This window comes from Batrachochytrium dendrobatidis (assembly GCF_000203795.2).
Source record: "Batrachochytrium dendrobatidis JAM81 unplaced genomic scaffold BATDEscaffold_13, whole genome shotgun sequence".
Taxonomy (NCBI): domain Eukaryota; kingdom Fungi; phylum Chytridiomycota; class Chytridiomycetes; order Rhizophydiales; genus Batrachochytrium; species Batrachochytrium dendrobatidis.
The window spans coordinates 639,173-665,949 of record NW_006281111.1 but is presented as its reverse complement, the minus strand read 5'-3'; the positions used below and the strand labels follow the sequence as shown (position 1 = coordinate 665,949).

General features: G+C 38.1%; 4 protein-coding genes across 4 annotated transcripts; 2 read left to right on the top strand and 2 right to left on the bottom strand.

Moving 5' to 3' along the window:
• Positions 1-469: 469 nt before the first annotated feature.
• Positions 470-1,147, bottom strand: BATDEDRAFT_13763 (phosphoribosylglycinamide formyltransferase; the record flags this gene model as incomplete). The annotated part of the gene is made up of 2 exons (XM_006681528.1): positions 470-851; positions 885-1,147. 2 exons carry the CDS (start codon positions 1,145-1,147, stop codon positions 470-472), a joined length of 645 nt encoding a protein of 214 aa, XP_006681591.1.
• Positions 1,148-5,377: 4,230 nt separating this feature from the next.
• Positions 5,378-6,001, top strand: BATDEDRAFT_13753 (uncharacterized protein; the record flags this gene model as incomplete). Its single annotated transcript, XM_006681525.1, has 2 exons — positions 5,378-5,566; positions 5,645-6,001. The coding sequence occupies 2 exons, from the start codon at positions 5,378-5,380 to the stop codon at positions 5,999-6,001; spliced, it is 546 nt and encodes a 181-aa protein (XP_006681588.1).
• A 2,609-nt stretch (positions 6,002-8,610) lies between these two features.
• On the top strand, positions 8,611-11,110 carry BATDEDRAFT_32324 (proteasome regulatory particle base subunit RPT2). The gene is made up of 11 exons (XM_006681643.1): positions 8,611-8,628; positions 8,762-8,827; positions 9,104-9,188; positions 9,333-9,457; positions 9,524-9,709; positions 9,782-9,910; positions 9,988-10,084; positions 10,149-10,338; positions 10,408-10,559; positions 10,642-10,796; positions 10,863-11,110. Exons 1-11 carry the CDS (start codon positions 8,626-8,628, stop codon positions 10,995-10,997), a joined length of 1,323 nt encoding a protein of 440 aa, XP_006681706.1. The 5' UTR covers positions 8,611-8,625; the 3' UTR covers positions 10,998-11,110.
• Positions 11,111-11,190: 80 nt separating this feature from the next.
• On the bottom strand, positions 11,191-26,722 carry BATDEDRAFT_35970 (uncharacterized protein; the record flags this gene model as incomplete). Its single annotated transcript, XM_006681668.1, has 37 exons — positions 11,191-11,531; positions 11,606-11,710; positions 11,805-11,971; positions 12,039-12,084; positions 12,158-12,352; positions 12,495-12,618; positions 12,717-12,833; positions 12,912-13,406; positions 13,522-13,731; positions 13,791-13,892; positions 13,972-14,127; positions 14,197-14,280; positions 14,373-14,630; positions 14,715-15,060; positions 15,147-15,223; positions 15,307-15,455; positions 15,547-15,633; positions 15,952-16,053; positions 16,147-16,248; positions 16,349-16,932; positions 17,025-17,121; positions 17,199-17,277; positions 17,358-17,571; positions 17,642-18,621; positions 18,701-18,811; positions 18,885-18,989; positions 19,072-19,223; positions 19,302-19,443; positions 19,506-19,694; positions 19,769-20,237; positions 20,351-20,637; positions 20,726-21,202; positions 21,338-22,259; positions 22,347-23,163; positions 23,272-25,467; positions 26,059-26,415; positions 26,542-26,722. 37 exons carry the CDS (start codon positions 26,720-26,722, stop codon positions 11,191-11,193), a joined length of 11,622 nt encoding a protein of 3,873 aa, XP_006681731.1.
• Between the last annotated feature and the right edge of the window lie 55 nt (positions 26,723-26,777).

Genomic DNA, 26,777 nt, shown 5'->3' with positions numbered 1-26,777 from the left:
AAATCTTTACAAGAACTAGGTTAGAGCATCCATGATTGAATCCATGATTGAATCCATGCGGATATCTAACATGAAATAGCATCAACTCACCCAGCACAACCCAACGAAAGGTAATTTAAAACCAGCTGGATCACACAGCATGAGCTTGATAGTAGACTTGCTATGGTGGTGAGCAGTGGTAACAACACTGTCTGGATCCATCTGGACTTGAATTGCTTCATTTACTAGGACTTGACTGTTGTATTCACGTAAACGGATCACTAAATAAGGATACTAAAATACAGTTTTGTAAAGAGTATGTCAAAGACAATCTCAGTTTAAAACCATAGTTTGTATTACACGATAAACACTAAAAGATTGAACATGCTGAACGAGTGCAACAAATATTCAATCATTATTTATTTGAAACAGCTACAAAAGTGATCCATTTTACATGAATACTGTAGTAAATCTGATGGAATAAAAGTGATCAGTGCGATTCGTGATGAGGTGCATGTTCAGCCAGCATGGCAATTATACCGTCAACTAACAGTACATGCTCAGATGCGTGTATCCGAGTTTGAAGAGATTCGACAGTATCGGATTCTAGGATTGGTACTTGTTTCTGCAGTACAACTTGACCTCGATCAACCTCTGCAATAACCTTGTGGACCATGATGCCTGTATGCTGGATTTCTCCTTTTTGAAAACTATCGAATGCTCGTTCAATGGCATGTGCACCGTCAAACTGACCTGGCAGTGCAGGATGTAAGTTGATGATCCTTCCTGGATAAAAGTGTGACAAAAACTCTGGAGAGAGAATATGCATAAACCCAGCAAGAACAATCAGGTCAGGCATCAAAGAGTCTTGACTGGTATTCGGTTTCTGAGAAGCAAGAGTCGACTTGATATCCAATGCAAGATCATGATCATATTGAATACGAGTCTTGCCAGCATCTCTGTATGGTTTCAATGTTTTAATCATGGTTGGGATTCCTGCTTGAGCTGCTCTCTCCAAACCGTAGGCTTTAGTTTTGTTGGATACCACCAGTGAAATCTGTGCCTGAATATGACCAGCAGCCACTGCATCTATGATGGCTTGCAGATTCGATCCATTTCCCGAGATCAGCACTACGATTCTAGGACATGCAATAGTAGGAGTCGACATGATTTTTAGTTGTGATAAAGTATTGAACCAATGCGACACTCGAGCAAAAGTAGACAAAACTCGAAATAGAAATCATTGAATAACAGCTATTTGGTAATGTACAAAAATCAGGTTTCACACTACCAATGTCTAACAGCGATGAATGACTTTATTCAAAGTATACTTATTTCATAATTGATAGTATTCAAGAAACCAAGTTGGATGAGTGTAAACAATCAAGATTCAAGCATGCCATCAATACTAGAACCTGACTTTGTATTCACGTAAACGGATCACTAAATAAGGATACTAAAATACAGTTTTGTAAAGAGTATATCAAAGACAATCTCAGTTTAAAGCCATAATTTGTATTACACGATAAACACTAAAGAATTGAACATGCTGAACGAGTGTTTGAGAATTATTCATTCTGAAGCAAAATAACATTTTATGTGAATCTGGTTTCAAGACTCGTTGGACTTGACTGGATAGTTTTAAATTTGGACTACATTTCTGCTTTTTGAGTTATTGCATAGTTGACTTGCCTTGATGGATCAGTCTATTCTATTAGATATTCTGGATGCTGGAACAGAACTACTGGACTTTTCAAAGACTCTGGCTGGGCCCGCATGTGCCAAACCAGCAATATCTATCACTCTGCCCACAGACACTTCAACTACCATCGTTGCACATAATATCATCAACTCTGTTAATCAATGTGTGCAGCCTTTACATGTAAATTACTCTTCATTTGATAGTATTGACATTGCTGTAACCAATGTTGTGTCAGCTATAGTAATATTTTGGACTTATTTCAAGTATTGTTTTGTTGAATATATTTAGACACTTACCACCGAATCACTAGAAGCAGAGAGCAAACATTGCATTGCTTCTATTGCAGATAGTTCAAGCAAATCGAATGCTATATCTCCAACTCAGTCTGCCATCACTTTGTCCTTTACAAGCAATCCCGTTACCGCAACTCCAATCCATACACGTCTGAATTTGAACTCAAAACCACCTGCAACTTCATCAGCTACCACACTCCCTGATTCAATGTTAACTTGCACTGATGCTAATCTATTGAACCAAGTACCTGTTTTTTCAGATTCAGTCTCTGTGCTCAAATCTCCTCGAAATTCACTTGGAACCGAATTTTCTTTGCAGACTAATCCTGATCCTTTATTGTCCATATCAGACTGCACATCTATACATGCACCAACTCAACTCTTGGAAAATGTGTCAAATGAGGAACTTTTGAATCCTGTAAATATGCAGTCCAAAGAGGATGTTGATATGGCAGATCTAGAAACGCCAAAACTCGACTCGTTCAAAGCTAGTACTGGTATTGAAATACCACCCCTGAAAAGCTCTTTTTTGTCAGATGCTTCTTCAGTAACTGGAATTTCTAGTACATCTGAGCTAAAAGGAACACATGATGTTGATAGATTAGCAAAGGGCAGTACACAGAATCAGCCAAATGTAGAACACATAGAAGCAAATCCAATCAACATGAATACCAGGAAAAAAGCAAAAAAAGACTTGACCGATGACCAACTGATGTATCGCATCTACAGTAAAAGTACTGCATCAGACAGGGTTACGCGAAAGTCGTTTGGATCTACTGCTATTTCTAAACAGACAGGTCAAAACTCTCACAATATGCCATCTAATTTTTCGACAAAACTTACTGGCAAGCACACATCTACTAACACAGTATCATCCAGTTTAGGCGAAAAATCTGCAATCACTACCAGATCCACACCTACAAGTTTGTCAAATAATTCGACTTTGAGTGTGACTGTCGATGCGCAAGTGTTTGATTCCGATGACTCAAATATGGCCACTACAAATAATTCTGAGCAATCTTTTCCTGAACAAGACCCATGCACCACATTGCCTGCTCATGCATCTGTAAATAAGTCAAAGCATAGATCAATTGAAAATACTAATCTTGGGTCTGGCAAAAGGCATTTATCTAGGCTTAAAAAAACAACCGTGAATAAAACTAGGAATGTGTCTAGTGGGACTTTATCAGCAAAGTCTGGTAGAGTAACCACCAGGCTTTTAGCTAGAACTCGAAACATGGATAAATCTTTGACGGCTGCAGCATCAACTTCAAAACACAACAACAAAAAGTCTGATGATTTGGATTCAGAGTATCAGCAGCTATCTGACTTGACTTTACATCACAAATTATTTGAAGATCCATCACCTTTGACAAATCCAACTGCAGATCAAGCATTGTCAGAGTCTCGTTCGTCTTCTGTACCAATTGACACTCCAGTAAGAGTTTTATCCTCTGATGTGACAACCCATCACAACTCTGATCTTTTTGACACTCAGACTACCGCTACTGAAAAACCAATAAGAAATAATAACCAAAGGGATACCATTTCATCTCATCAAGCATTCAAGGATAGTATTTCCGAAAATGAATCAGATAAAGACTTGACAGATCATAATGTACTTTCAAGTAAACGCCTTCGCGTTCGACCACATTTGCGGTATCAAGATGTATCGTCACGAACTACTCCCAAACTCAATTCTGCCAACGGATCGCCTATTAGCGGCTCTGAATCGCTTTCAAGTGTAAATTTTGAAGTTGCTAACAACTCCATTACGGCCATAACTTCTACAATTGGTGATGATAATCAAGCATTTGATGCTGTTGAAGCTCAAGGGGCTAAAGCATCCGAGGATATAGTTTCCACAGTCAATACTGATCAAACCACCTCTGGTTTGTTGACTTCCGAAGCTGGCGCAGATATACCTGGTATAGTACAATCTACTCCAACCACAGATAATCAACTTGCTACATCTACCACTGCAATTCTTTCGTCGCCCGTTACGCGCAATTCCACTTTATCTGGATCAAGAGCAGCATCTCAAGTTACATACTCTATAGCAGATTCGTCAGTAAAAGACAAATTACAAGCAATCAAGCGGTCTCGAATTATGAATAAGCATTATCATTCTTCATCTGCTATTCATGCAGATCACATTGAAGCTGCTGTTGCCTCTAGACTACCACCCAATGAAATCACGACTGAAGAAGCAGCTTCATTTCCAATCTATGGCAATAATATCAGACTTAGTCAGCGCTATTTGCGTGCACGAAATTGGATTTTGTCTATATGGCTATTCAATCCACAAATCTTTCTAACAATCGAAAACGTGCTTGATACAGGACAAGTCTTTATGAACTACAACATTTTTGACAAAACTGTAGTATCCAATGCATTCAAGTTTTTACATCGTTATAGATACATCAACTTTGGGTTGATGTCTGGGCTGCCAGAACATCTTGTTAATCCACCTGTTACCGATTGTCGCCGGCCCAAGATTGTTGTCATTGGAGCTGGTATAGCTGGACTAACTGCTGCTAGAGAAATTATCAATATTTATGGAGAATCGCCAACTTTGAGTATTCCCGAGATTGTAGTGTTGGAGGCATCGGATTACGTTGGCGGTCGGATTGCATCCCATCCATTGAGTTCGTCCAGAGGAGCCGACTTTCCTCATGCGACTGTAGATCTTGGTGCACAGGTTGTGGCTGGGTTTAAAAGTGGCAATCCTCTTGATGTCATTATTAATTCGCAGTTAAAACTTCCGATTCATCATTTGTATCATTCTGACAACTGTCACCTGTATGATATTGACGGATATCAAATGGAGGAGCTTCCCGACAAGTTTGCGCAAGATCTTTTCAACGAGATTTTTGATCGTGCGTGCTCTACCGTAATCATTGATGGTGAAAAACGAGTATTGAACTCGAAGAACTTGCAGAAATGGCAGGACGAACAGCGGCGGTCTCGTCGCACTGATGCACCATCGCTCGAAAAACTCCTCAATCATCATCTTTTATCTCATCCCGTCTATCCCCAGCTTGGCAAGAATTATTTGAGAATGATTCACTGGCACATTGCACATTTGGAGTTTGCAAATGCTGCTCCTTTAGCAAACGTTTCTGCCAATTTTTTGAATCAGGGTGATGGGCACGAGTTTACAGGAACTCATGCTTTGGTTTCTGGTGGGTTGAATCAGGTACCGTATGCGTATGCGTACGGAGCATCTCCTGAACATTTTAAGCTGCCTATTTTGCTTGATAAAAAAGTATGCAAGGTAACTTTTCCAGTTTCTTGGGATGGCTCTAAACCTCAAGAGTCGGTATTTTCCAATGCTCAAACTACACACTATGGAAAAGTTCAATGCGAAGATGGGTCAGTGTACGAATGTGATGCTGTTGTGATGGCTCTCCCACTTGGCGTTATAAAAGCCAATACCATCCAGTTTGAGCCACCATTGCCGACCTGGAAGCAAGAGTCGATTGATGCGTTGGGTATGGGCATTTTAAACAAGATTATTCTCGTCTTTCCTAATCGATTCTGGGATGAACATATGGATCTCTTTGGCGCGCTTGTTGATCCATCTTCACCTGTTTGGCCACCACATAGTTCCATGAATCAAACCAAAAACGATATCAATAGCGACGAATATTCGGATGTGAGAGGGCAGTGCTTTATGTTTTGGAACCTGTATCAAACAACCAAGCTTCCAGTTCTTTCAGCGTTTGTGTCAGGTCAAGCCGCTTTGGATATGGCAATGCATACCGATGAAGAGTTGGTAAATGGAGCTGTCAAGGTGCTTATGCGTATATTTGCTAATGTGTCACCGTTTCCTCAACCCATCGAGTATTTTGTAACTCGGTGGGAGGATCAGCCAAATATCAAAGGCAGCTACTCGTTTATTGGAAAAAATGCTACCAACATGGATTATGATCGACTGGCAGAGACTTGTTTTGAACGGATGTTTTGGGCTGGTGAGGCTACGTGTAAAGACTATCCAGCGACTGTTCCAGGTACAGTTCCTTAGTACAACTCTTTGATTTTTTTAAATAAGCTACGGTAGTAGTATCTGACATATCTATGTGATGATATTGCTTATTTTTTGTATAGGTGCAATAATTAGTGGATTTCGTGCTGCTACGCAGGTTACAAATTTGTTTATGGGGCAAACGAGATTTCCAGAAATTCCTAATCCTCAAGGATTTAAATTGACTAAATTTGGATCACAATCAAATGGATGTCATTACTCTGACTGCCATATCTCCATCCCTGCCACGATTTCACTGTTTGATCATATCTATGAAACACATTTGATCCACCGCCAAAAATTGCTTAGAAAGTCTAAACAAGCTCCGAAATCTCGCGCACTGTCGTACACAATTGGGGATGATGGATTTGATGTGTTTTGTGAGGAGCATCTTGCTAATGCCTTGGCTCTCTGTCAAAAGTATCCCAACATGTCCTCTAATGACGTTGTGAAAATGTGGTGGGATGGATTGGTCAGTGCAGATAGGCGTACCTATATGGAAGCTGCTGCTGCCAGGAACACGTTGGCAGAATCATCTCATTCTGAACACACTCCACTTGCCTCGTCAACACTACAAGAGTCTATACCTCTTGTAGAAGCTACAGGTACATCTGAGAATTATTCAAATAATATGGACACGCTTCATATGCGCCATTCACCACCAGCATCGTCTGTGAAAAGAACTATTGATGCGGATCAAATAGAGAAATCTTTGGCTGGACAGGACGCTTCAACACCGATGCCATTATCTAACAATGATACATTTGTTAGTTCTTTGCCTATTTTGGATGGGCATCACAATCAGCATTTGATTCCAGTTTATAGGCCAGACACGACATTGCTTCATGAGCGTCCAGCTATACCAAGAGATGAGTTGGATACTCAATCCATTCAGTATATCAACTCTCGTCCTACTACCTATAATCAAAACGAGCCATTATCAAAGCATGCATCAAGGATATCTTCTGCACAACCAAACGATATGATTCCAACACTCGAGCGCATAAATCCTGATGGGGCCGCAAATCTTGATTTCCCAATGAAGGTTCTAAAACGAAAAGCCGATCATGCTGAGCTTTATTTACCAAGGAGTTTGCATTCAAACAAGCCTTTTAGACCTTTGAGTTCAAGCGGATCACTCTATGGATCTGATGTGGATAGCCACCGACATGCAAAGATGCACAATTACGAACAAATCCCGCATGTTGGTCCAATGTATCCTCATGCACTGGACCAACACGCAGACGTGCACTTGAATGAATACAAGTATGCAGGCGGGTATCATGGACATGAATCTACCAATTCGGATGCCTCTTTAAACCCTTATTTTCAACCAAAACGTGAGCCTGTGTATATACACGAAGATAACACTCGTATGAGGCCAAGATATTCTTCAGTAGAACCAGGACCGGCTCCTTATGCATTCAATTATCATCCAACTCAAGCCTTGCATTATACAAATCAGTTTCCCAACGAGTATATGAGGGTGCGATCTCAGAAGCAACCTTTATTATCTGGTACAGATCCTTATCGCCATGAATTGCCTGTGCATGACAACCGATTGTTTTCTAGTAACAGTTATACACCAAGTGATATGAGCCTCATATCTGAGCAGCCTAGTCATCATCATGCAAGTGGATCGACGCACTCTGGCTATATGCAACAACATACCAATACTTTGCATACGAAACCCAATCCATCTTTGCAAGCCTATTATGATCCGAGTAGTCCATCAGGGTTTTCACATCGCCAGCCACAAGAATACTATGACCAACCTATACAAGATGCTGCTGGTGGTTTTTATGACTATCCCCTTCGACGTCGACCAGGCAGATATCAGCATGAAAATGAACATGCTCCTACGCCCTATGCACCACCTCGTCACCCAGCGGAGCTTCGCGATGGTACGCCGTCACGACAAGGCGAACACGGACATCAGATGTATTATCCTCAATTGAATCATCACCACTCATGGCAAGAAACACCACCTCCAGGGTCTTTGAAACCACCATTGCAACGTACGCAAGAATTTCGATCTATTGGATCTGTATTTTCACCATCTAAACAGCAATCAAGAGCACATGTTTTACCATTGTACAACACTCATGAAGATGCGAGTATACATCCGACACGATCCAGTCAAGGAAGTATTGATGAACAACAATCTTTAAAAGATACAAGTGAGTGGATGATGGACAAACAATATCCAGGAATGCGACAACTGGGGTCGATTCCATTAATTCCATTAGTTCCACCACCACAAAACCATTCACCTTCACAAATAGGAGAAAGATACTACCAACCCACGCAGCAAGGTTATTTGCAAGAAACATACCCATATCGAGAGTATTCACAAGAAGATCGAAACAGTAATGCCAATGAAATAGGCTCGCCTCAACCAGGAACACCTCACGGATACTTGCAACGTCGCGTTAGTTCCGAGTTTAAAGAATACCAATATGGCATGAACACTCACAACAGGAAATAAACTGTTTTTTAATAGTCAAAATTCTTCCTTCTGTGTGCTTTGAGTAAAACATTCTGCCATCTAGGCAACATAATAAACAGGAATTTGTGCAAATTTACTTTGTCCGTCTGTCAACTTTTATCAACCAAATCTACACATGGTTGGTCTTTACTGTTCATGTCAGAGTGTACAAGCAGAACATAGTGTCTATTAAATGAATACTAACTTTGAATTCAACTGTTTCTCACAACAACCCTGGTTCAACTGTGGTGTTGTGCATTCTACTGCTATAGGGTCAGAATCAGTCTGGAATGGGAGGTCCTCCCGGTGGTCCTGGAGACCAGAAAAAGGACGAAAAGGTTAGACTATCGAATGACCATCAATGAGTGGTTGATGCTCACTGTTGTTACTGGAGAGTTTGTGATATCGAGTTGTTACTGGAGTTTGATATCGAGTTGTTACTGGAGTTTGTAATATCAAGTTGTTGCTATAATTCCATGTTGCTGTTCTTGGCATAAACACTGAGATTTCATCTAGCTTTTGTTCATCAACCATTTCAATACACTCGACTGGTCTGCTTTATACCAAATTGCTCGGTCACGTCAACTAATCCTTCACTATTGAATTCAATCTAGAAAACTAAAAAGTGGGAACCTCCTCTTCCTACTAGAGTTGGAAAGAAGAAGAAGGGTCCTGATGCTACTACAAAATTACCTGCAGGTAAATATGGGTTTGAATGACTAGGATATGTCTTGGTATACCATTTGTTTATGACTTGTCCTTTTGGTATCAAGGATCTTGGGTTTTAAGATTTATATGCATACTTGATTTCTTGTATTCAACATTTTTTGGTTTATAATTCAGTGTTTCCAACCACTCGTTGCAAGCTCAAGCTTCTTAAAAATGACCGTATCAAAGATTATTTATTACTCGAGGAAGAATTTGTGCAGAATCAAGAGCGTTTGAAGCCTCAAGAAGCAAAGAACCAGGTACTTGTCTAATCCATTCAATCTAGTCTTTTTGAAATAGTGTTAACAGCATTGATCAACAAATAGGCTGAGCGATCTAATGTAGATGATTTGCGTGGAACTCCTATGAATGTTGGGAGTCTCGAAGAAATTATCGATGATGACCACGCTATTGTATCCATCTCGACTGGACCTGATCATTATGTGAGCATCATGTCATTTGTAGACAAAGATTTGCTAGAACCTGGATGTGCTGTCCTGCTTCACCATAAGGTATACTGTTGATCTTGGTAGTTGATGCTTCCTTAATGTAGTAAATATATGGCTTACTTTTATATTGTTTAGACCATGGCTGTTGTTGGTGTTTTACAAGATGATGCAGATCCCATGGTCAGTGTAATGAAACTAGAAAAGGCTCCTACCGAGTCTTATGCAGATGTCGGTGGTCTTGAGCAACAGATTCAAGAAATCAAGGTGTGTTGATGATCCCATGCTTTGGCTATGTGATTATACAGTAAATCTCAATCTATGCAATACTTTCGTGTAAATAGGAAGCTGTCGAGCTTCCACTTACTCATCCCGAACTCTACGAGGAAATGGGCATCAAACCTCCCAAAGGCGTTATTTTATATGGTGTTCCTGGAACAGGTAAATTCTATCCAGTCTTTGACTTTACAACTATTTTTATTGTTGCTGATTTTTATACATATAGGCAAAACCCTTCTTGCCAAGGCTGTTGCAAACCAAACATCTGCCACCTTTTTGCGTGTTGTTGGCTCCGAACTTATCCAAAAATACCTCGGCGATGGTCCTAAACTTGTTCGTGAGCTTTTCCGTGTAGCTGAAGATCATGCACCATCTATTGTTTTTATTGATGAAATCGATGCTATTGGTACCAAGCGGTAAGTGAGCTGCTCACTCTGTTTTTATCATGTCGTGCTAATAAATCATTGATGGCTTGTTTTAAATAGATACGATTCAACTTCAGGTGGCGAGCGTGAAATTCAACGAACCATGCTGGAGCTTCTTAACCAACTGGACGGTTTTGATTCTCGTGGTGATGTTAAAGTGATTATGGCTACAAATCGAATCGAATCTCTTGATCCTGCCTTGATTAGACCAGGCAAGTTTATCATTCTATAATGATTGACAAGAAATGTATACTGACCCTTGCATTGTGTCGGGTTTGTCATTTCTGTTTCTAGGTCGTATTGATCGTAAGATTGAGTTTCCACTACCCGATGTCAAGACTAAACGTCGTATTTTCAATATCCATACTGGGCGTATGACTCTTTCATCAGATGTAGACCTGGAGGAATTTGTCATGGCAAAGGACGATCTCTCTGGCGCTGATATCAAGGTATATTGATGACTGGCTACTGCTAAATATTGTACTTGGCTAAATAGTTTTTACTGTAACATACAGGCTGTGTGCACTGAGGCGGGTCTGCTGGCACTTCGTGAGCGTCGTATGAAGGTGCAAGCAGATGATTTTCGCAAGGCAAAGGAGAAGGTGCTGTACCGCAAAAACGAGGGGACTCCAGAGGGTCTTTATCTTTAACTTTGAATGGTGTTTCTATTGACAAACAATATTCTACAGCATGCTTTTGATTTATTGAAATGGAGCACTTGCATAAGACGACGATTATTAATGAAACAGGTTCATACTGCTACAATCTTTATTTTAAACAGCTTTTTAGTTGGGTTGATTGTGTCTTTTTGGCACTGGACAATCGTGTTCATTTGACAGATGGTTAGCAAAATGGAAGCCATCCGCGCCATGCACGACCAAGAATATTTGGGTCAGTCGCTTGATCAATCAGACACCGAACTTGCTCTCTGACATCAGCACATTGCTGACCAACCTGAGAACGCATAGCAAGGGTATCATTTCCAACAAGGATATCGCGTGCTCTGCCAAGATAAGGCTTGTCTGTATGTCCCCACAAAAGCTCTGTCAACTGAATATAACTCGGATGCTCTCCGCAGAGTTTCCTTGCTGCCACATCAAGCTTTTGTTGCGGATACCATTTAGGAGTATTCAATGAGTTGGTATCAATATCGGATGATTCTGTCAATGCACCAAATCGGTTTACTTGTGGCCAATATCGATATGTTAGAATCTGGCAATATTATACTCGAAATATTTGAATACGCTCAACAACTCACTATTTCGTTTATACTGAGAAATTGCAAACTTGCGCCATTCCATCAACGGCTCCTTTACAAATATATCTAGCGACGTCATGATCATGTCCTTCTTTTCTTGGAGCACTGTTTTGCACAATATTAATATTATCATGCAGTGGATGAGTGAGTAGATTAAAAGCCAATGGCAGCTGCATTAGATTTGCTGGGCAATAGTTACCTGTCATGACATCTACCATAGGTGGTTCGAGCAAAACATGTATACCAAGCGGACCCATAAACTCTTTGATTTGTCGAGTAAGTCTAAATGGAACCAGTTCAGGTACTGGAAGCACTTCCGTGGCAGATCCAAATGCATACCCAAAATCAATTCCTATAACATGTCCACTAGTAAAATCCAAAAAATAGTTCAAAGGCTATCCAAATGATATGGGATGCAAGCACAGTAAAATACCTTTTTAAATCCACCAGAAAATTCTCTGTGTGTCGATCGCCAATACCTGTCAATAAGTTCATAAACAAGCATATCTATTAATGGACCCACTCAACTCAATATAAAGCATTGAGATTTACCCATAATATACGATGCAATGCTCAATGATGCCCAGCTCTTTGCAAACCCTGATCGAATAAGTATATACGCTTCAGCCGATGCAGCCAGGTTTTGTATAAACAGCTTTAAAAAAGGTTTTTCCATGATCATCCAAAGCGATTGTATCATATGTGCAACATCATCTGCATTTGCGTACATGAGCACATTTCCGTACACTGATTGTGGAGTCGAGCAAAGATTAGAATCTCAGTTGACACGGATTGTAGTAGCAATGAAAATACATGACATCAAAATATAGCAACTACTTGCGTTCTCCTATTGTTTTAGTGCCATTTCGATAAGATTCAATAAATTGACTGTACTGCTTGTCTGCATTCGCGAATGCAGTTTGAAAGCCCGTCACATCGGACATGCATTCACGCAATGGTTTGGTATTGTTTACCCATTCCAACATTCCCAGTGTTCTTGTCATTGGTACTACCTATTTTTAACCATTTAAAAGACATTAGCTTGTATGCTAAACTTTATCTAATACCCCATTATGATACTTGCAATACTTGAAACTAACACGCAACTTACCGAATAAACACGGATGGACAAGTCCAATTTTTTTGATCGTGGATTACTCGTTAGAATGCTGTTTAGCATAGCAAACATGTGTTCAACTCTCTGATCCAGTCGCAAATCATCACCTCCCTATTTTCAGCAGAGATGAATAACCAAAATATAGGCACTAGTAACATGCTTACGGCTTACTCAACCATAATAGTGTACCTTGACCAAAAACGGATACTCTTTTCCATTAGATCCAACACATGTCAAGCGCTTGGGTCGTCGAAGAGATCCTAAAGCAAGAATTGAAGTTTGGAAAAACAAAATCTTGGTGCAATTCGATGTCAATACCGGTCCGTCTGCACGCTCAAGCTGTCCCGGCATCATCAGTCCTTCTTCAAGATAATGATCAAGACCATACATGGCCAACCACGGCGAATAGTACTTCAACTGAGTAGAACCTTGAGGAAAATGCTCTTTACCATGAATAAACTGCGTATAATATAGTTTAATTTCTCTCCATGTTTCAGTGCGTTTGAGTAAAAACTGCTCGCCGTTTAAACCACATATCTCGAGAATTCTTATGGAATGCTTTTTGGAAAATTCTTTTGCACCTGTACACGAATTGGAATGAGACTCGATGCAGTATTCTTTCATTTCCAAGAATGCAGATTGAAGCTGTGTTTGACGTTTTTCAGCTTTCAAATTTAAAATTAACTGCAGTGTAGAAATTATTAGTTACAACTAAATATCCAAAACTGCTTAATTTTCAAGGCAGTCTGAAACATTATATAGTTGGTACTATGATACTTTAAAAGAAATCTGCACTAACCTCGGTGTGATCCATCCAATCTTTAAAAATATGAGCAGGCTCAGTGAGACGACGTAGTTCTTGAATGAATGTTGTTGTAAGAGGCGATGACACAAAACTAAGTAGCCCGTTTACTTTTTCCATAGTGACTGTCGAGGCTGCAGTAAATAAATATTGCGTGGCACTGATTTGAAGGGGAAACACAATTGCACTGGGAAAAATGGATGACAACTGTAGAAAAATGTTAGATTTACAAGATAGGCCATTTATAAACAACCCATTTGGATTACCCTTTGTAACAGTAAAAAAACAGCGTCTCCATACGGTTTGTCTAGCACTGCTGTCAACTGTGAGATCCATCGGAGAAGCATCCAAGGAGCGAGTCCGTCACACTATTCATCCATTCAATTCAAAAAATATTAACCACCACATGTATGGAATTAAATAGAATACAAGGCAACATCACCATACCAAGACAGCAAACTCCTTTTTAGTATCTGGAAACAATTCAACAAGCTGCAATAATCTAGGAAATAATTCGCGTGACGATCTATTCCCATACATCATGCTTGATATAACTAAGCGTATCACGAGAAAGGCGTACTCATATTTTGACACTGACCAGTTCTATATATAAAGTAGTGAATAAAATGTGTAATTTTCATCAAACAGCATGTAAACATCGTTCAAACATACCAATACATTTGGATCTTGAGCCTCGATCCACCGCAAAACTTGATCGCATTGCTCAGCAATTGCAACTGTAGCTTGGCGTCTCAACTATAAATACATTTAACAATTAGCTAAAGTCAAGTTTTTGAAATCTAAAAACAACATGGATTTCTTTCAGTTTTTCATCGTGCAGTGCTTACATTCTGATCCATGATTTGTTTTGCTGTATTCAAGCCATCAAATGCCAGCATGTTTAACAAACTTCCCAAGCTAGCTGTATTTTCTGGAAATGTGTTGCATTTTTCAGCCAAAACACGCAGTAGTTTTTTGTTGCCAAGTAGGCGCGGACCAACAATGTCAGCATGATTTACCACTTGCTTGAGAATTGACCAAATGCACCTTGATTCTGCTATTATAAACTCAGTCTTGACTGGATCATCAAGTGAAAGTATTTGTTTCTGAAACACAGTGTTAAAATACAATTGCATATTTTGCATTTTTACAAAAAAACATGAATTCGATTTAAAAGTACACAAGGTTACCTGATAATGATGTGCATTAGCAAATAAATTGCAAAAAATATCCGCCTTGTCAAAACTTGAAATATGCACGCTGTTTAAACGAGCAGCATTGAGTAAAAATCCATCAAGAATGCTTGGAGCGTGGAATGACATAGTTTGAGGCATCATTCGAGAAATGCTCAAAGTAGCCAGCTGGAAATTTTGTTGATTATATGCATGCCTAATCATTTCCCTGTGAGATTTCTCTACTGCTATTTGAATGGATTCCGTATCTTTATCCCCAGTTTTGGGCCATCGACTCATAACAATTTCTCGAGATAAAAGCAAATCTCCCCAAATATCAATGTCATCTTCTGGATTTGGAAATCTAAATACTCCGTTACAAAAAATAAGGGTTAGGGTTATACTAAAATCATCAACTATGGTATCCAACCTCATATCAATCAAGCATACCTTGAACTCCATTGTTTCAATATTTCAAATTGAGAATTGTCACGTAATCGAGTCAAAGCATCATAAACTTCTGTAATCTAGTTTCCATTATTTAAAAGTTTAGTCAAATCTGCACAAAATAATGCAGATTATTAATGATTTAAAAATTAAATTTTAATACCATTTGGAGAGAACTGAGAAGCTTTAGTTTTCCGAGTTTAGAGTACATTCCAAGAGCTGAAAAGCAATCAGAAAATCTTGAAAAGGAAGAATTGACATAATGCCAAGCCTGATCATAGTCGTCTTTCAATATTGAAACAAGTCCTAGTTCTGTTAAAAACTTTGATAAGTACGCAGTACTATAAAATAAACATACACAGTGTAAAATGCATTCAATAATCAGACATCAGTTATTTAATACCAAAAGAATGATGCAACTCGAGATAATCTTGCTGCAGCTCCGTTGTTGGACTAAAAATCCTTTCAGTCTCACAGGCAAATCCTTGCACTGAAATGACAATAAATTAAAAATCCAGTTGTTAGGAAAATCAAAATAGCTTTTAAAACAATATAAAAACAATACAAAATTTTACAGGCACACAAGTGAAGCCAAGATCTTATAAATTGATGAATGTATGTGGGTTGAGCCTCGGTATCAATAGATTTTATCGGGTTGCCAGAATCCTTTAATATAAACTCTTGTATATTTTCCCATTCAAACAGTTTGCTATAGCACTCAAGAACACCTTGTTTCCACACAGATACCTTTAAATTTGATGCTTAGTTCAAGTATGCGACATGACTAAATCTTCAATTCAAACACTACTTGCCTCTTCTGCAGAAATCCTATCAAATGGCCCACTCAATGCTGTCTCATATATGTTTTTTGCCGCATTATAGTCACTAATTGAAGAAAAATAAAGCGCATCTATAAATAAATCATGAAAACCAAAAGAATTTTAAAGGTTAAATCTAAACCATTAATTTGTACATTTAGACAGATAGTTTGAATAGTACGTACCTTGTGTGTTTTTTGTAAAATCAAAATGAGCTTCATAAACTCCGTGATATACACTTAAATCCCCAATTGACCTGTACAGGGTAGCGATTCCAGTCCATATGGCTGAATATCCATTACATTGATATGTAGTTGTAAAAAACACAAATGAGGGTCAGTAACCAATCTAATAAAGCGTAGTCTATGATACTAGGCAAGATCTAACATTTTTTTGCAACATTTTTTTGAATGCTTTTTTCTAAAATCATGATCCCAAGATTCTCATTTCCGGTTTTAATACTGGCAGAAACAATCAATAGTGGGTCAATATGGGTGCATGGAGTCTCATACAATATACGAAGCATGGTTCCAACAAATGTAGCCGACGTGAATTTGGAACGAATCAAAAGTTTAGACACGACGCTTTGCAGATCCTTTTTCACAACGTCGGTAGATTGCATTTGATTGCTAGGGGTTCGAGGCAAACTTTTTTTCCTGTCAGATGTGGTCCATATAGACGTCACCAGTTTGGAGAATACAAATCGAGATACTTCATGGTCACTCTGTACAAGCTGCTCAAGTGGCTTGATAATAGAGCTGCATTTAATCTGCACATCAGGATACTTTCCAGTTCGGTAGTTGCATAGTATTTTTACTTTACGATTTTGCGCAAGCTTTCGGAGACTTTCCGCTTTAATCAGATTTTGCTTTAAACAAGCAGTCTCTTTGGAAAAATATGCACGTTCTTCAGCAACAGTCCGCTCCTCATGCTTGCGCTTTAATGATTTTAATGCTGCCCTAGTAGATTGACTGACGGAACCATTTCAGAAAAGCAATCAAGGCTTATGTAAATATACTCGTGCTGCTAGCATTCAAAAACAATCAAGTATCATTACACTTACCAGTCAATGGTTGATTTTACTTGATTTAGCTTATGTAAAAATAAACTATTCATCTGAAAATTTGAACTTGAAAAGAATTGACGCCTGGAATTTGTATCTACATTCAAATCACACTCAGATTAAATATATTTAAAAGCATAAAATGCAATCTCCTAATCCCATTAAACCACTTGCCTTGAATGAAAAGCCAATGAGTATCATCATCACTTTTAGTAGTCGAATCCACGCCATATGCCTCAGTAACTTTGTCCATCTAAACTCGGCCAAACAACACATGTCAAATGATTGAGCTGATGCTTATATTGATTAAATTGGCAGTTTCAAAATACTTACTAGATCATCTGAATTTTCTTGAGATAAAAACAATGGCTGTATAGTAGTATTGTTTATCCATGACGTGTCTATAGGCATATCAACAAAATAACCATCTTTCAAACTTTTGGAAAACAGATCTGTATCATATCCAGCGGAATGTTGTGAAGGGCCAAGCAAAAAGCGAGTAGCATATGAAACAAAAGAGTTTTCAGTGTCTGAGGAATACAGTGATCTAAACACATCTGTTAGTAAGATACAAGTGAAATATAAAATATACAGATAAATCACCACCAAAAACTCACTCGAACAGTATGCTAGTTCGATCAAACAAATTGACTTTTCCAATTATATTTTTTTCAACATAATTAGCAATCTCACTACAAATGTCATCACAAGTATCATCAAGTCCTTGGAGAAGGCACATATGTAGATGATTGAGCAGATCTGCTACACGGAAAGTTAAAGTTTTGGCAGTCGTTTGTTCTGAAACCAAATCTCGCCTAATCTTTTTTGTTCTGTGAAAGTCTGGTAAAAAAGAATCGTTTTCTTGGATCGAGCTAGAAAGCTTTTGAATAATGACTAGAATTAATAAAAAATAGGCCTGGCGACACTTTTGGTCTGGATGAGTACTAAAGGTTGGTACTATTGTTTTTAAAAAGTACTCCATGTCATCAACAGACAAATCGGGAATCAGTTCGATTAGAATTAGCAGAGTAAATTTTTGGCATTCATCGTCTCTGTGCGACAAAAGTCCAAGTAGATCCCTAGCACAGAGCTCTATAAACATCGACGGTATACTGGACGCACATGATACCAATGTTTCCAAACATAATGCCTTTGTAGATCCAAATAGCTGTGGAAGTATAAATAAAAGCGATTGGCCAAAATCTGTCAAGATTGGCGGATACTTTAAACTAATGCGGTTGAGAATCACCACAAATTTGTCAATGTCGCGAGCTTCGCCAAGATATGTTTTTTGGAGCTCTTTATGTACCACACAAGCCACATAGTTTAAAAGCGTATGCGATTCTTGTTTGAAATTTTCCAGTGTGTGACCAATCAACTCTGCAGCTACTATAAAAATATCTTTTCTTGCACTGCTTAGCTGAGTAACAATACTTTTATAAAATAGACCTTCGCTTAAACCAGGAGTCTGAATATCTACGCCAGAGTAAATAGGTAGACCATTGGATGAAAATGCAAAGCAGAGATAGAGTGCACTCAATGCGTCGTACTTTGTAGCAGTATCCTTGGGCAATTGAAGTTGATCATAAATGATATCCTAAACAAAATGTCAGGGTTAGCAGTACATTTAAGCTAGTCTAGGTGTCAGTATTGACAAACATGAAAAATGTACTTACTGTTGGTGTCACAATACGCTTGCTGAAACACTGAATGAGATGAGAAATCAAAGCTACATTTCGCAGCATCTCAAACCTGACTTGATTTCCACAATGCAAACATACGACTCGCTATTCAAACAGCAAAAATCAGCGAGTGTAGTTTCCAGATATAATCTTCAAATATCAGTTTGAAATAACTCACCATCATTTTTATAATAATGTAACGACTCTCTAAAGAGTCGTCATATAAATCAACTTTGCTTCCATCCATATTAGTACTCCACAAAACCAGCTGTGAAATAATATCCTATTAACCCAATATTAACAAGATCCAAAATTGAATTTTAATTTTCAAAATTCAGTATCTTTATACATTTTGACAGTCATACCTTAACCAAAGAGTTGAATCCGCCAAAAAACGTCGTTTCATCAGCCAACATTTGTGCCAATGGTTTCCAAAACTCGGTCTTGAACTTTTCAAAATAGTCAGAATGCATCAGAATAACCTTGACAATAAACGCCCTGATGTGGAACGACGTCTCTAATAGATTGATCATTCAAATCATGGTCTAGTCAAAAACGAAAAGTAGTATGCGCTATGTTTGGACATACAAATTACCTTGATTAAAAGTTTCAAGTAGTTGTGCTGCACAAACGTGCATAGACCCAACATCCACCAAAGCGGTTGTGGATATACGCGCAGCTCCATCTAGTGACCGGATTACACAATCCAGTAAATCGCGCTTAAACAAAGGAAAACCCTTTAAAAAGTATTAGTGTCAATACTGATCAATTGTGAATATAAATATAATAGATAAATTACATTTTGGAAATTGCTGACATCTTGATTGTTTGAAGTCTGGCTGAAATTCAATTTGTCCGATTGAAAATCAACATCCTTGGAAAATTCACATAAAAACGACACTTGCTGATGAAGATCAATCAAATTACTCCAATGGCGCTCTTGTTTATGTGGATTTTCTGAAAACAAAAACACTCGATACATTTCAGACTTGAAACAAGTATATCAGTACAAAACATACAATATAGGCTATACGTCATGTAAGGATCCAATGTAAAACCTACTTTAAACTGTGTTTTACAAATTACAGCAGAGAGAGCTCCGTATGCAGCACGATGATACATTAGACGTATCGGAGCTAAATCTACAGGGTCAAGTATTGGTACATCTTCAGATTTTGCAGAGTGAGCAGATTTGATTAGTGCAAGCGAAAGGGCTTTTTCATTCGCCGCCGGAAACGGATGCGTGTATGCGTTGATCACTTTTCCAGATATATGGTGCAGCTCCTTGTGTGGGATATGCAAATATGCAACTTCCATAAGACTAAAACACGATGCCTTAATGACAAGATCCCGGGTTATATCACCCATTATAAGCGTAACATCGCTTGTAATAGACTGCATGATTGATTTAACGTGCTTGGTAAAAAATGCAATTAGTTTTGCCTCGCTCATTCCCAATAGCACTGGTATTAAAACATCTTTAACAACATTTCCTCGAAGATTGTACATGATGCTATTATCAAATAAATATCTTGAATCGTTGAAAAATATGTTAACAATTCGATTGAAAAGCAATGGTGACTTTGCACATGTTCATAAAAGACACGATATAATATCTATGATGCTGAATTCATTGATACTTACTGCATACACATATCAGTAAATTCATGTGCTTTTACATCAGAAAGATGCGTTCCCATGTGATTCATTCCTTGCTGAATCTTGTAGGTAAATATACTGTTATCATCTCGACATAAATGGGAAAAAAGCACTTTTGCAATCAAAACAGATCCATGCATTTCAATCCCTTGCAAAAGATTTTCTACAACTGCAACATATTGTAAATACTGATCCGTTCCTTCAAGCGCTTTTATACCATTGGGTGAAACTGGAAATTGAATTTGAATAATATTTTCTATACATTGAGTCATCTGCATTCAATGGTTATTAATGGCTAGCAAGTTGATTGCATTCACTTGATGATACTTTTAATAATAGTTGAAAGCATGATACACGTACAAGATTCTCGGTTGCTTTGTCAATGCTGGAAAACCTAGCCAAGTGTCGTATTGTATCGCGTTTCTCTGCCAAAGAAAACCGAGTTTCAAGTAAAAAAGCAAGCTCCGCTGTCATTAGTTTTAAAAAATCCGGATGATTCATAACTGTATCGTTTGATATGCTATTGATACGGTTAAAAAATAATCGTGCAATGCCTGTCTGCTCATGATTTCTGTGAGAAAATAAACTTTCCAAAAGCGGAATACACTGTGGTAGCACCTTGTTCAGTAATTGAATAGCATCCACATGGTCTGTAGGTGCGCTCAATAATGAGTCTAGCATTCCTAATACAACCATATGAACCTGAGGGCTTGCCCAAAATTCCTTGACGAATGGTGCATATTCATCAAACTTGGTTGCAAATGATTGGTCAAGAACGGGTTGGAACCAGTGGTAAAAATGTTGAGCTTTTTTTGAAACGTCCAAATCCGTAAACATCTATTGTAATCAATACCATATATTCAACCCGTTAAAATGATGTTTTCAAAAACAAACTATAGAATCACTATTAGATACACTTGCCAACAAATTAAAGCAAACAAACGATCTGTAAGTACTGATTGAAAGACACACAGACAAAAAATTCTGGGTTATTTCAATGATCCCAGGATCAGTTTTAACAGAGTAAAATACAAGTGATTCTAGTCCACGTTGAAGTGGATGAAGAGCCCCAATATTTGAAAGCTCAGACATCCAAAGTGTTCGAGTCAGCAAACTTAGTCCACGAAATTGCATCCTATAATGAGCAAAGCTTTGACACTCGTGCAGATTTAAGAGTTCAAGTGCAAGTGGGTCAATTCCAGATGCGATACTAAGAAGCATCTTTACGCGATTTTCCATAGGAAGCCGGCGATAAAACACATCAAGGGTGCTTTCAACTATTGATTCTAATCTGATTGAAACACCAATATCAGTATGATCAAATGAGTTGGGTATACTGTCCGTAAGTAGATCCAAACCAAGAACAGCGGGATTAAACACTGCCAACGTGAGTATTTTAAACATAGGCTCTTCTACAAGGGCCCATATATCAGATGTCATGTGCATCTCTATACTGCCTTGCAATGAAAATACAATGTTCATCAATCCAAACAATTTTACGACAGACAAAGCAATCGCATCTACATAAGATTGATCTCCATGAGTAATGTTTCGAAGGTCAGACAGCGTTTGAAATCTAGAGCATACGTTTACAAATTGCAATAATGGATTGATCAACATGGGTTGACAGGTCACAAGTTGGGGTTTCAAAAGATCATTTTTCAATAAAAAGGTAAATGAGTCTAGTGATACAGAAAGTTGCTGAATCCATTTTCTTCCAAGAGCACTATCATGTCGCCAATTTCCTTGAAGAATAGGAGAAAGTAACTGATCCGTAAGGTAGTTTGGGGAAGCGTATATCAAGCTATCAAACATTGTGTTTTTATCTAATAATGGTTGCAGGACAAATTTAAAGTGTAAAATCCGTGTTTTCATTAGTGTCAGATTATTTAAACTAAAAATAACAAGGCAAAGTCACTCACTAGATATCAGGTTTGTAAAACGAATAAATAAATCCCTACACGCTTGAGCGAATGCATACTCAACGGATCCAAACTGGCCAAATAACCACTTTATCAATGATAAAAGATCTGAAGATTCAAGTCCTGGAAATAAGCGTCGCAGATCATCAACATTTTTAAATAAATCAACTCGCGTCACTATAATATAAGCAATTGATTCGACAGCCTTTTGAGCAGAAACAACCGTTTCATCAGACACTTCGTCGCGATCAGAAATACGAAGCGCATACAGTGAATGATATAGCATTTCAAATGTAAACATAGTAGCAGCTTGAGTGTTGAACTGAAGTATATGCTTAATTTTACCAACAATCATGCAGGCTCCGAGTCGTTTATGTGGCTCGTGGTGATCAAGCAAATGATATATTCGAATAAATATTGTACTGACATCAGAATAATCTTTAGAATCCTCATCCATATCATCTGTCGGATTTTTCAAAAAATGAAACAAAAACTCGGCAATGGATTTGCTGCCAAAATCACGTTGAGTAGCACTATCACTTGTGGCTGCATCCATGCAAGCGAAAAAAAGCACGGCCGTCTCACTGGCTTTTCTATTTTCAGGAATGGATAGCCATCGAATGATCTGTAGCAGCAAAGGTTGAAACAAACTGCGTGAAATAGGTTCCACGTCCACTGCAATTCTCAATATACATGGAAACACCTTTTCAAATATATCATGAAATTTACACCGGGTGTCAGACACATGTCCCAATCCAAATGCAATCCGACCTAGCATAAGAAGTATCAACGAATAGAGTAACTCTAATGCTGCAACTTTGACTTTTCGATTTGGCGAGAATTCTGCAAGATATGAAATTCGGGGTATTATATCATCTAAACATCCAAATACATATTAGCCAAACGCATACAGTATTGGATTAAACAGCCAAAGCAATGCAATCCGATAGTTTTGAAATAGGATTAAAATACAAAAAAAGTTACCAAAGTATATTCGAGCAATTGTCTCGCGATAAGGTACATCAAAGAACAACAGAGGAGGTTTCTCCCTGTTCCATGAAATGGCCACATCAAAATTCTTTCCATCAAGCAAAAGTCGATTGTATTGCCCAATTCTTCCCAACAGCAAAACAACCCTCCTTTTAATTTTGTTTAAATCAATATGATCTATAGTGGATGTTTCAAGAGAGCTATCAAGTTTATCGCGCTGTATTGCTCCCATGCCAAGTTTAAACTTTTTTGAAAAAAAATGAGAATTGGACGTGTTTTGCACTGTTCCATTTGGAGATGTTGAGAGATATTCTACGAGTGAAGGCAAAACATGAGATAGTACTGATTGCCAACTTTCAACATTTGAGTTTTTGATCCAACGCTCGAGTGCATCAAGACCGACAACAGCCATGGGAAAATAACTTGTGCCCATGGAAAACGCTGTTTGCATTGCATCTTGCATTTTGGAAATGTCTAGAATAGAAAACGGAGCAGACAGCACAAGTGACAAACACGAGCATAGTAAATCATCCTTGAATGCCCACATACGCCTTAATACATGAGCAACGTAATTACAAAACATTTTTTTACAGTCCAATGCATGCTGCCGAGTTTGGTCTGTATCGCTGAAAAAGTCGGTATCAATGCAAATTTTGAGACAAAGAGTAAACATGTTGTAGTATCCACTAATCAATGGATGCTTTCTGGAATGTTTAATCCATGTTTCAGCAAATACAAGCATCCATTGAGAAAGTCGATGTTTAGGCTTTCCAAGGAAAAATACTTTGCAGAATTGAACAAGATTGATTAAAACTTGATGATCTTTTGGATGTGTTGCAACCGCCACTACTTTGGTTTCAATTTGAAAAGTATCTGTTTCTGCACATGCTTCATTGTCAGAAAGTTGGGATTGTGAATTTTGCAAAGTTCTTTGGGTTTCAAATATATATTCGGCGTCTGCATGCTTGATTGGAGATTTCATTGTTGTGTCTTTGATAGATAGATCTAGTTTTTGTGGAATGGCAATCACCGCGTGTATGATTTCGTCAATCATCAAATCTATAAACTGCTCAATCGATTTTGGATCTATGTTGTTTTCAAGCATTAGGCTGCGTGTATTTAGTATCTCATTCCAAAACAGCAAATACTCCTTGTACGCTTCTTGCTTCAGCGTTCCAGTGGCAGAAAGCAAACTTGTCTTGATCTGCAACGAACCATCTGATAAAGTAAATGCGATTGCTCGTGATACACAATGCCTCCAAATAGTGAAAAGCGATTCGTGGGTAGAATAAAGATTCCACAAAAAAGTCAACAATGCTTTACAGCATTGGTTACGAACCACGGCACCAATGCTAGGAAAATATACAAGCATGACTTCAACAATCATTCCAACAACATGCACAAACTCGGAATCAATTGTATCCATTTCTACACAAATATGACTAAATGCTTGCAAAAAAGACGGAATGTGTAACAAATGGGCTTCGTTGATACTTTCGACATTGCTATAGAATTGAACACCGTGCTGCATAATAACTTTTGTAAGCGAGGTAAATTCATCTGCACCCCAAAAGAATTTGCATGCGTGACTCAACATTCCAAATCCATAAATGGCAAGTGATACTTCAGATACGGATAGATTGGGCGTAGTGAGTTTGTAGTTGAATTTAGAGAGAATAGAAACAAAACACAATTTTTCGTCTGCTCCCTCACAGTTTTGCAGAAGTGCTTTTGAGATATTCTTGAAAAATTGCACAAATGCTGCCAACCCCAATCTCGACAGGTCACGATTTTTGTGTATTGACATGCATTCGAAGCAATTATATAGAACAAGCCAGTCTTTAAGAAAAATATCTGCAAACATTTCCGAATGATTAATCAATATCTGAAGGCCGGCTTTAGGCAGATCGTAACGAGTTAGGTTGTCGATGGGATGAATCACAAATTTGATGCATTTATAAACCAAATTCAAATCCTCTTGTTTGATAAATTCAAACTGAAACAAGTAAAAATTCAAACCAGTCATTGCTCCAACTATATGTTGTGTATCTATTCCGGCTCGTTTTGTGCTAAAAAGTTTTTCGATAGTTTTGAGCAGATGACGCTGCAGTTGTTCAACCCAATCTTCCATGATGGAATGTGGGTACTGTTTACTAATCAGACCTAAAATGCTGAGAATAGCTCCTTTGACTAAACGTATATAATTCAATACACCAATGAAAATGCCAAATTAATCTATAAAAATTCAATTGGGTTTAGGTAATACTAACAGCTGTATTCACGTAAAATGGAGCGCTAAATAAACGAATGCCTGCATCCCAGTTTAGTAAATTCCACACTTGTTTGATTTCCAACTCTCTTTTTTTTCAAACATTGGGTGATTGACATGGAAACAACAATTACAGTTTTGAGACTATAATTTTGTTCAATTAAAACGCGAATGAGGTCAAGATACAAGTGGAATTTAACAGTAATCGGACTCAGTATCTGGATTACAATGGATGAATTTGGAAATCGTAGAATACATGATTATATCAAAAATGGAGCAAAACGATAATCAGTTTAAAACTATAGTCTGGTTTTGTGGCATTATATGATGAACGTTATGCTTTAAAAATTGAGATGCCAATTGAAGTGGTTAATTTGTAGTAGAAAATCACAACGAATATGCAACCGTTGTCTATTTCAAGCCAAGAGACAATTGCTGGAAAGCAAACGTTCCATTTTACGTGAATATGGCTCTAAAAAGAATGTCATTTAAAAACTCGACAAATGTAATACCTGACAAAGAGATTTTTGTATACTGTTGAATATAAGTCATATAATACTGTTCAAATAGTCTATCAACACTTAGATCCACAGTACTGTGTGGTATTCCAAGATCTAAGATCTGCTCGACAGGTCTAAATGACGCTAATTTGACTCGACTCGAGTCTTGTGAGCGAAATATAGCCATGCATGTGGTGATTATTTGAACGGCATATGGCAGGATAGATGATGCACCTAGTTTTGGTATAAATGCAGTCAGTGTGTTAAATATAAACACCTTTGCTCTATCATGCCGAGATATTCCTTTAGAGGATCTGAGAATACGCAATACTCCTGTTTTGGGATCAAACAGAAGTGAACTTGCAAGTGCTAAAATAGACAATCAAATGGCAAGTAGTTTATCAGTAGATTGTTAGTTATAACTTTTATATATGAATGGATTGGTTTTTATCCAAGAATCAATTCATTTGGTTCAAGATCAAGTCTGGGAAAAACTATCAATAAACTTGCCGTGATGATCTGAGGTGAGCTCGGTGGTAACAATAGTCAAGATTTCGGCAGCCAGCGATGTCGAGTCCTGCTGAAAAGTAAAGTGGATCGCAGATTCATCAGGTTCAATGGCCTGTGATAAAGCTTGCAATAGTTTTTTCAGAGTCTGTAGCTGGTTTGAAATCATTAGAAAGTAGTGGATAAAACAAGCGTGCGATTTCATTCACATTGAAATTGCAGCT